This window comes from Arachis ipaensis, chromosome B09, assembly GCF_000816755.2.
Source record: "Arachis ipaensis cultivar K30076 chromosome B09, Araip1.1, whole genome shotgun sequence".
NCBI lineage: Eukaryota > Viridiplantae > Streptophyta > Magnoliopsida > Fabales > Fabaceae > Arachis > Arachis ipaensis.
Window position 1 is genome coordinate 24,661,816 of NC_029793.2, and position 10,932 is coordinate 24,672,747.

The 10,932-nt window shown below is 43.2% G+C and overlaps 2 protein-coding genes across 2 annotated transcripts; both read left to right on the plus strand.

Moving 5' to 3' along the window:
• LOC107615266 lies at positions 4,741 to 5,223 on the plus strand. The gene has a single exon (XM_016317357.1). It carries the CDS (start codon positions 4,741 to 4,743, stop codon positions 5,221 to 5,223), a length of 483 nt encoding a protein of 160 aa, XP_016172843.1.
• Positions 7,354 to 8,863, plus strand: LOC107615265. Its single transcript, XM_016317356.1, has 2 exons — positions 7,354 to 7,710; positions 7,820 to 8,863. Exons 1-2 carry the CDS (start codon positions 7,354 to 7,356, stop codon positions 8,861 to 8,863), a joined length of 1,401 nt encoding a protein of 466 aa, XP_016172842.1.

The following is a 10,932-nucleotide window of genomic DNA, read 5'->3' on the forward strand; positions in this document are numbered from 1 at the left end:
AACATTAATTTTGTAATATGTTCTCCTTATAAATAATATCTCAAGTTAAGTGACCAGAAATTTTTATAACATCAACTTATTGTAAAAATAGTATAAATTTAAGGTAATTTAATTAACTTTGCGTGTAGAAAAGATCAAGCAATTATCACAAGAAGGGTATAAATAACACATGCAATGTACTAACAGTTTTGATGTGAATTATATAAGGAGACGAAAATGAGTGAAAAATAACTTAATAACGAGGATAATGCACAGAATCATAAGGCAACACAAAAGCAGCATGTTTATCTACAATTTTGATGTGACCCCACATTTTATTTTGGTCTGTTTTGCCCTCAAACCCACCACAAAGCTAAGCTGGAAATGAAAGAAAGCCAAAACACACAAGAAGAGGGTCTCATATATACACAGCATATGGGATAACTGGGAAGAAGATAGAAACTAATTTTCTTACACTAATTTTTCACACACCCACAAAAAAAAAAATTTAATAATTCAACATGTTCAATATAATTAATTAAGCCTACAGAAGAGGGATAAGTAATGTTTAAACTTTAAAATATGGTGTTTTTTTTTAACGAATTAAGAGATACGTAGAAACTGAATTTAAAAATGTCTATGCATCTCTTTTTTATTAGTCATTTTATGTCAATGTGTCTTATAAAAAAAATTAACCAAATAAAAAATTAAAACTTTTAAAAAATTTTAACATATTTTTTTTTTCAAACGTATTTTTCAAACACACCCTGAATTATAGCACCACTATATATAAGCATATTTTTCTGTGGGAATACGACTGTGACTTATTATAATTGCATCAAACCACATACAAACAATGAGTCAATGAGTCATGACATTGGTTAATTGACTTAATTCCCTTGCTATTTGCTAATGGAGGGTATTATGGAGGCAATTAGTAACTAATAAATGAATGCAAACAGCACAAAGAGGGATACTTTTAGTGGTGACTTATTGTTGTTTGAGAGTGGAGGCTTTCTTTGTGACTTATTTAAAAAAATTGATAGAAAATAATGGTAAGTTCTTAGTTTTGTTTGTAATCAAAATTATGTATGTTATATTTTGTAAAAAATAAAAAGTTATTTTAGTAGCAATTTTGAATATTAATAAAAAATTGAGTAAATTAAATTTTCTTTTGACATAACTCTTTTATAAAGCTCTTTGTATTTCTTATAAAATATTTTCTGTCAAGTTCGTTCTTTCATATTTTTCATGCTTTCACAAGTGAATGAATAATGATGGTTATTTTCTTGAAGCATAATGGAAAAATGAACACAACCTTTATGTTCCAAGACCAAGAGTCAACTCTAAGTCTTTGAGGAAGTTTCTATGAGTTTGTAATTATTGGTGGAGTAATAAATACGTGTTGGAAAAAGATAATTATTTTTCTTCCAATTAAAATTATTAATTAATTTTTTTCATGATTTTTTATTTTTTTTGGTTAAATTATGATTACGATAGCTCTGTAATCTAGAACGATGAATAATTTCGGATTATGATATCAGGTTTTTTGTTTCAAGAACTTGCTTAAAGTGTTTCATCAAAATAAAGAGGTCCCTGTCCATGATACAGAATTTTTAGTTTTTCAAACTTTTTTCTAATGTCCCATCCTTTTTTTTTCATTTCATAATTGACTGGCTTTTGTTCATCCTTTATTTTTACTTATCAAGGTTTGAGATTTAAGTAAACTGAAAACACAATTTCTAGAAAAATGATATTTTCTATTTATATTTTTTTATGTAATTATATGATTGTAGCTTTCAAATGCAAATTTGACATCTTCTTTAGCCTCCAATTTTTACTGGTGAGATTTAATTATAGTGAATGCATGATTGTTGAGTTGCTATAAATATGAACAAAGTGAGTGACTTTTATTGATAATTAAAAGTAATACACCTTAGCATACATGTATCTATTTCTTTTATCGTGGTGGTTGTTCACTGTGATTGGATTGGACAATTGGGGTTGGAAGTATAGTTATTGAAGTTTTGGGGATAATTTAAGAATGATGAGACGAGTATGGATCTGAATTTTTTATTTTAGTTTGGCAATTTTACTGTTCAAACATCTAAAGGTTAGTTTCATTGGTATAGCATTAAAAAAAAGATGAAGACAATTTGAAATCAAATTCTTTGAATTAATGGCTTGAGATCATGCATAGAATATGCATCACTGGATATAATTCTATTTGCAAGTCTCTTGACATTTTCAATGATTAGTTCTCAATTTTGCAGAATCATCATGCATTCAAGAAACTGGTAAAAATCTACAACTGAGGATTTGTATCATCTCAACCCGTCAATATAATAATACATTCAGCCAGTAGCACTCTGCAGCTTTTCAGGAGGTGGCAAAGAAGTATGTAGAGGATAGAGTTGCTGTCTATCAATTTTATGTTCAAGATCACATTATTATAGCTTAGGAGATAGGTGTATAGCCTTAAAGAGTTGCTTACTGGTTATTGAATCTCATTTTCTTAGGTTCTCATCTCGTTGGTGATTCCTTTGTATTTTAGTATATAAGATTTTGGGTTTGGCTTTGTATAGAAGTTATAGGGATTACTCAAATGTCTTCCATGTCTGCTTCTATTCTAGCTTTCTATTGGCTTTCCTTGGAGAGACTAGAAAGTTAGAATTTTTTATATGCTTTTGCAGGGTCTTCCATATAATTTAATTTCATGACTGGTTTTAATTTTCAATAGAAGCATATTGTTGATTTCACTTTAATAGTAATATTAGTTTGCTATCAGTTGGGTTCTCTTCTACACATTACTGTTTTATTATTTTTAATGGTGGTATTTATTATTGAGAAAATTGTTATAAAAGACTTGTAAGAATATTTAATTATTAAAAAAAATTATAAAAATAAAATTCAAAAATCTTTAATATTAACAAGGTTTGACTGCCTACAATTACAAATCAATAAAGCCAAATTCCAAAGAATGGCTACAACAAATATAGGATCACACTGATGCTCTAAGAACATCAGAAGTAGACATGAAGAATATTTATCTGTCACTCAGTATGATACAAATGTTCAAGAGGACTAATGTTTTCAATGGATTGATCCCTTTAGAAGGCAATGCCGCAGTCGTCTACTCAGAGCCTCCAACTTCTCAAATCTGTCACCTTTTCCCTTTTTGTCAGTTGTCTCACCTTTCTTCTTTTTCTTCTTCTTGACCTTGTTCTTGTTCTTCTTGAGCTTCTGTTCATCTTCTTTTGACTCTGAACACTTTTCTTTCATGTTTCTCAAAGATGTTGCAAATACATCTACTGTCAATGATATTATTACGTACTCAAACTTAACAAATAAGCATGAGAAGCAACGATAATAGACCACATTGATATAAACCAACATTCAAATTAGAATTTCACTTTACTTACACATCATTTTCAATATCACCCTTTAGTTAAATCAATAAAACCAAGAACAAGAAGAGAAACATATAAACATTGTGAGTGCATGCACGTGTGCACATGTCTGTATGCAATATACGTATACCTTAGGGAGGTTATCGACCCTTAAATCTGCACAAGGTTCTTCATCATTGCCTCCTAAAGAAGAACATTTGCCCCAACTTTCTCTGTTTGAGCTTGTACATGAGAAACAATCTTCAATTTGATTATTTATCTTATCCTGTAAAATCATAAAGTATGGGGATATAAGAGTCGCATTCATAAATCTATAATAACAAAATATTAAACATTCATAAATCTATAATAACAAAATATTAAACATAATACAAAGTTATTACGGATCCGGCCCATGGCCCCCACACCTGGAATGGCCTCCGAACCCGACTACCCGGGTCGGATCCAATTTCCCTTCTAGAAGGCCCGAAACCGGCCTGCTAGAGCTTCTAACCAACAATCAAATCCAAATACCTCCCTTATCTTAACCAAACAGGATAAGATAAGATGATTACCATCACCTATATAAAGGGGAATCCCAGCCCTCCTTAGGTATGACATCCACTCTACACATTCTACACCTCTCTGATCCATTCCGACTTGAGCATCAGAGTGTCTTTGCAGGTACCACCCCCATTGCTCCAGCCGAACAATCCGGCAGTCGCCTCAACCGGAAGGTTTCTGATCCATCTCACAACTCGTGCAAGAGACATCTTGTACATTGGCGCCGTCTGTGGGACCTACAACGTCGCGACGGAATGGCGTACATCTTCGAGGAGCAATCCCCAAGCCACCATGATAACTCACAAATGAGGAATCCAACTCCCAAACACCAAGAAGCTACACCCCATACCCATGGAAGGATAGCGAGCACTATTCGCCAGACTACCCCTCTGCAAAACAAAGAAAACGGCCCTAAAACACGGGCTCCCGAAAACCTGGGAGAAAAGGCAGCTCAGATAATCCAAGATCTCTACCTCTGAGTGAAAGAACTTGAGGGCTGAGTTGCAACCAAGGAAAAGCATCACACCGAGAACGGAAGCCACGCGACCTCCTGATCAAGATCTCGCCATGAAACCAGGCACGGTAGATCGCCCGGACGACGACATGGCAAAAGGTATGATCGCATCTCCGGCGACCAGGATCGCCAACACAACGTGAATGATGGAGGGCACGGCAGGTCGCCTGAACGGCAACACGGCAAGAGGTACGATCGAAGCGTCTCCTGCGACTTGGGTCACCGACACGACACGACACGGACGATGACCAACGACACCAAGAGGCCAAATGCATAAGAAGCGACTACGTGATAATGGGAGCTACCCCCTTCACTGAAAGAATCCTGAGAGCAAAACTCCCTAAGGGATTCGACAAGCCCACAGATATGAAGTACAACAGAACAAAAGATCCCCAGGAACACCTAACGGCCTTTGAAGCCAGGATGAACCTGGATGGAGCCGCCGATGCAGTCCGATGCAGAGCCTTTCCGGTAACCCTAGCAGGACCTGCGATAAAATGGTTCAATGCCCTTCCAAACGGGTCTATAACCGGCTCTCACGATATCTCGAGAAAATTTATGGCCCAGTTCACTACCAGGATCACCAAAGCCAAACACCCCATTAGCTTGTTAGGAGTCACCCAAAAACAGGACGAATCCACGAGGAAATACCTGGACAGATTCAACGACGAATGCTTAACGATCGACGGACTCACGGACTCAGTCGCAAGCCTTTGTCTGACCAATGGGCTCATGAATGAGGATTTCCGAAAGCATCTCACCACCAAGCCAGTTTAGACCATACACAAGATTCATAGCGTCACTAAGGAATACATAAACGATGAAGAGGTAAGCCAGGTCATGGCTGCCAACAAACGACAGAACGGCACCTCGCTAGAATCCCCTACCAAGAAAAAACCCGAAGGAACATCCCAAACAGACAAACGCAAATCGACCCCCCAGAGTCGGATAATTCTCAAATTACACTCCCTTACCAGCTCCCATGACCGAGATCTACCACCAAATAGCGGACCGAGACGTCCTCCCGAAAGCCCGACCACTTAAAGAACAAACGGGCGGCAACAAGAGCCTATATTGCAACTCCCACCGAGGATAAGGGCACATAACACAAGACTACTTCGACCTAAAGGACACCCTTGAGCAAGCCATACGCGACGGAAAACTCCCCGAGTTCGCCAAAATCATTAGAAAACCAAAACGCACTGAAAGAGACAGGTCACCAAAGCGCGAGGGACGCAACCCAAGAACACAAAGACAAGCCCCTGGGAAAGCCCAGAAACGGACCCAACCATAGTCGTAAATATCATCACGGGCAAAGATACGCCAGGGAAGTCGAAATTAGTGCTGAAAAAGGACCTTAAAGTCCTAGCAGCAAAAAACTAAGCCCCAGCTATCATCACCAAAGCAATAACGTTCTCCCCCGAAGATTGCCAACACAGCACCTCGGCAGAAGACGTTCCATTCGTCATCTCAGCAAAAATTGGAAGAGGACTCGTTAGAAGAATACTCGTGGACATCGGGGCAGACTCCAACATCCTCTTCAGGGGAGCTTCGACAAGCTTGGGTTCAAGAATGAAAACTTACAAACACACCGCAACGTGGTAACCGAACTCGGAGATAACTTCCTCAAACCGGACGGTTCCATCCGGAAGCCAGAGGAAGACCGTTCTATCCGAATTCGTAATCCTCAAAAACTCTACGGCCTACAACGTGATCCTCGGAAGAAAAATAATTAACGACCTCTCCGCCGTCATCTTTACTAAATTCTTACTCGTGAATTTCACAGCAGAAGACGGATCTGTCAGAACAGTCCACGGGGACCGAGAAACTGCGGTCGAATGTGATAACACCAGCCTAGCCCTCCCGTAAAAGATCCCGCAATACGACCGGCATCTTCTTGGCTGACCTGGACGCCCAACAAGACGGGCAGCCTAGGCCAGAGCCAGAGGGGAACACGGAGAAGCTACATATAGGACAAACCATGGAAGAGTATAAGTTCATCAACAGAAACCTTCGATACAACCTTAAAGAAGACCTCATAAAGCTCCTAAAGCGGAGCAGAGACTTATTCGCATTCACTCCTACGGACATGCCACGAATAGATCCCAACTTAATGTCCCACCGACTGGCCGTGGACGCCAAGGCCAAGCTGGTAACACAGAAGAGACGAAAAATGTCCCTCGACCGAGCAACCGAAGTCAATAAACAGGTTAAAGCCCTCCTCGAAGCAGGCTTTATCTGGGAACTACCCTACACAACCTGGCTGGCCAATGTCGTGTTAGTCAAGAAAGCAAATGAAAAATGGCGGATGTGCGTCGTTTACACGGACTTGAATAAAGCTTGTGCAGAAGACGCCTTCCCCCTACCAAACATCGACAGGCTCGTCGACGCCACATCCAGCCACCAGTACCTCAGCTTCATGGACGCCTACTCCGGGTATAACCAAATACCCATGCGTCAGCCCGACGAGGAGAAAACGGCCTTCATCACCCCTGACGGAACGTACTGCTACACAGTCATGCCCTTCGGCCTGAAAAACGCCGGAGCCAATTACCAAATGCTCGTCAACAAGATATTCCAAGGCCTGTCTCGGACCAAGCTGGAGGTTTACATAGACGACATTCTCGCCAAGACCAAATCTGGCGAGCAACTCATCAGCGACCTTGAGCTCGTAATGAACACCTTGAGGAAGCACCGAATGTGCCTTAACCCGACAAATGCGCCTTCGGAATGGAAGCAGGAAATTCCTGGGGTTCATTATCACACAACGCGGGGTAGAAGCGAATCCCGAGAAATGTAGAGCCATCCTCGAAATGGCAAGTCCAAAGAATCTCAAAGACATCCAGAAACTAACTGGCCGACTGACTGCCCTATCCCGTTTCCTCGGCGCGTCAGCCCAAAAGGGCGATGCCCTTCTTCAAACTTATGAAGAAAGGAACTCCCTTCAAATGGGAGTCAGAATGCAAAGACGCATTCCAAGACTTCAAGAAAGTACTAGCAGAACCCCCCATTTTGGCTAAACCCCAAACAGGAGAGGTCCTCTACATATACCTGTCTATAACGGAAGAAGCACTTGTGGCAGCACTCGTCCGAGAAGATGAGAACAAGGCCCAGTGGCCTATCTACTTCATAAGCAAAGTCTTCCAAGACACGGAGTCACGCTACTCTCGCTTCGAGAAACTCGCCTTCACACTCCTCACAGCCTCCCGACGCCTTCGCCAATACTTCCAGGCTCACCCCATTACGATCCGAACTGACCAAGCGGTCAGGCAAGTCCTACGCAAGCCCAACCTAGCGGGAAGAATGCTAGCATGGTCCATAGAACTATCCCAATTCCAAAGAGTTCAAACCTCGGATCGCGATCAAAGCACAGGCCCTGACAGACTTCATCGCCGAGATGACTCTGGGATACCCCGCCGCCGAAACCTGGAAGCTGCACGTGGACGGCTCATCTAACACCACTTCCGGCGGAGTCGGGGTGATACTTGAAAACCAAAACAGGATCGTGATCAAACAATCCGTTCCATACGAGTTCCCGATCTCAAACAAACAAGCAGAGTACAAGGCTCTCTTGGCCGGACTAACACTAGCCAAAGAGGTCGGCGCCAAAATCTTAAAGGTATGCAGCGACTCCCAGGTAGTCAGCTCCCAAATCAACGGGGACTACCAGACACGAGATCCCCTGCTTCAACAATACCTTGCCAAAGTAAACAAGCTAACTGAAGAATTTGATCATTTAACAATCCAACACGTCCCCAGGAAACGAAACGCAAGGATAGATCTACTCTCAAAACTGGCTAGCACCAAGCCAGGACAAGGAAATAGGTCGCTAATTCAGGAAGTCGTCAGAACTTCCTCTGTTTCAACCACAACCGACACCGGCCTACCAATCTCTGACCAGGAGTCATGGACCTCCCCCATACTACAGTACCTCCTTAACGGAGTACTACCCGAGGATCCCAAAGAAGCAAAACAGATAAAAAGGGAAGCCGCCAACTACACCATTGTGACGGGACAACTGTACAAACGGGGATTCTCGCAGCCCCTACTTAAGTGCGTTGAACCCGAGGACACGGAATACATACTCCGCGAAATCCACGAAGGTTGTTGCAGTCACCACATCGAGGGCAAAACCTTGGCCCATAAAGTTATCCGGGCTGGATACTTCTGGCCCTCAGTTATCAAGGACTCCATGCGAATGGTGAAAAAATGCAGCAAATGCCAGATGCACACCGACTTCCACCAAGCCGCCCCACACCAGCTCAACATCATAACGGCAGACCGGGCGTTCAGAACATGGGGCATCGACCTCGTCAGCCCCTTTCCTACGACACCCGAACAGATCCGATATCTCATCATTGCCATCGACTACTACACCAAATGGATCGAGGCCGAACTACTGCCTCCATCATGGTAACCCAATGCCAAAAGTTTTTCTGGAGACACATAATAACCCGATTTAGGATCCCCGAGATTGTAATCTTGGACAACAAAACCCAATTCACAGATAAAAAGTTTAAGGAATTCTTGGAGGGACTGCACATATCCCACCATTTCAGCTCGGTGGAACACCCACAGACAAACGGACAGGTGGAGTCGGCAAATAAAATAATAGTCAAAGGGCTCAAGAAACGACTCGACGGAGCCAAAGGATGATGGGCCGACGAACTCGGACCAGTCATCTAGTCATACCGTACCACACCCCAAACCTCTACAGGGGAAACTTGGTTCCGTTTAACATACGGTGTAGAAGCCATTTTTCCAGTAGAAGTAGGAGATCCCAGCCCCAGAAGAACGATCAGGGGTAACGACGAGGAGGCAGAACGGGACCTCATAGACGAAGTGAGGGGCATGGCCCACATGCGAGAGCTAGCCCTAAAGCAAAGAATCAGCCTGAGGTACAACCGCGGCGTAGTCTGACGAGAATTCATACCCAACGACCTCGTCCTACGATGAAACGACATCGGCGTTGCCACCCACGGAGAGGGGAAACTCACCCCTAATTGGGAGGGACCCTACATAATCAAGGCGGCAATCGGGAAAGGAGCCTACAAGCTCGAACGACTCGACGGGACCGAGGTACCAAGAACATGGAATGCTGCCAACCTACGACGATACTACACTTAAAATAGACTTCCAAAATGGGTTAAAGTTACTCCTCCCCTGTACTTCTTNTCGGAGAATGATAAACCCCTTCCAAAAACAAGGAAAGAACGTCCACTATCGGGGACTGATCACCCCCGGAGCCCAAAAACGGATATCCATACGACACGGTTAAACGGCCTAACGACGGCCCACCCCTACACTATGAGTCACACAAAACGACTCAAGAATAAATGACTTGGTTGAAATACGAATTCATGATTGAAAAATCGCCCGAACGGCCTAAAACACAAATTCGTAGTTAAAATACCTAGGTCTCAAAGCATAGCCAAAATGGCCAGACGTTAGCAAAACACGGCCAAACGGCCAAAACAGCAACAAAAAACTACAAGTTCTCAGATCCAATACAACTACAAAATACATTAAAAGCCTACTAGAGGTCGACAATCTGGCCATCCCGGATAGTCTTAAATTCCCCCATCACGGACACATCCACGTCCGGCGCAAGGACCAAAGCCTGAGCCCTTATCGTCTCCTCGGTATCAACAATGGCATCCTTAGCATCCGCTAACAACTCCCCCTTCTCCTTCTTCAGACCCTCGGTCTCAATCTTCAGTGTAGTAACATCAGTCTTCATGGTGTCCACCTCAGCAAGAAGCACGGAAGCTTGAGACTCAGCGTCAAAAGCCCACTTTCACTCCCTGCCCAACTGAGACAAAAGTGAAGTCTCAACCTCGGAAAGACGGAGGATCTCGGCCCTGGCTTCCTCGGACGACTTCACCGCCTTCTCCCTCACCACCTCAAGCTGCTCCTTCAGCTTGACCACATCGGCTTGAGAATGACGCAACTTCTTGTCCAAAAGGCCAACCTGGGCCATCATGGGCTCAGCCTTCCAAACTATAACCGCAGACCGGAGGAGAGAGCGATACACTGATTTGGCCTGAAAATCCACATCACAGTCATCAAAGAACCCCTCAGTATCGGGCATCAGATGCTGGTCAATGAAGGTTGACGCGTCAAAGCGCCGATCCATCACAGAAGGCACAGCACCCTCCTCCTCCAAATTCTCGCTACTGATCTCCTCGGGCCTCCTCCGCTTCTGAGAAGCCTCGACAGCCGAGACTATGATTACCTCCTCCTCGGGTGAAAGCACCGAACCCGGAGAAACTTGAGGACCGGCCCCGGCCCCAGCCGAGACCACCTAGTGTGAAACAACCCAAGAATCTGCGACAAGACGGGACGAAGGGGTGGACTCCTCGGTATCAACAATGGCATCCTTAGCATCCGCTAACAACTCCCCCTTCTCCTTCTTCAGACCCTTGGTCTCAATCTTCAGTGCAGTAACATCAGCCTTCAGGGCGTCCACCTCAACAAGAAGCACGG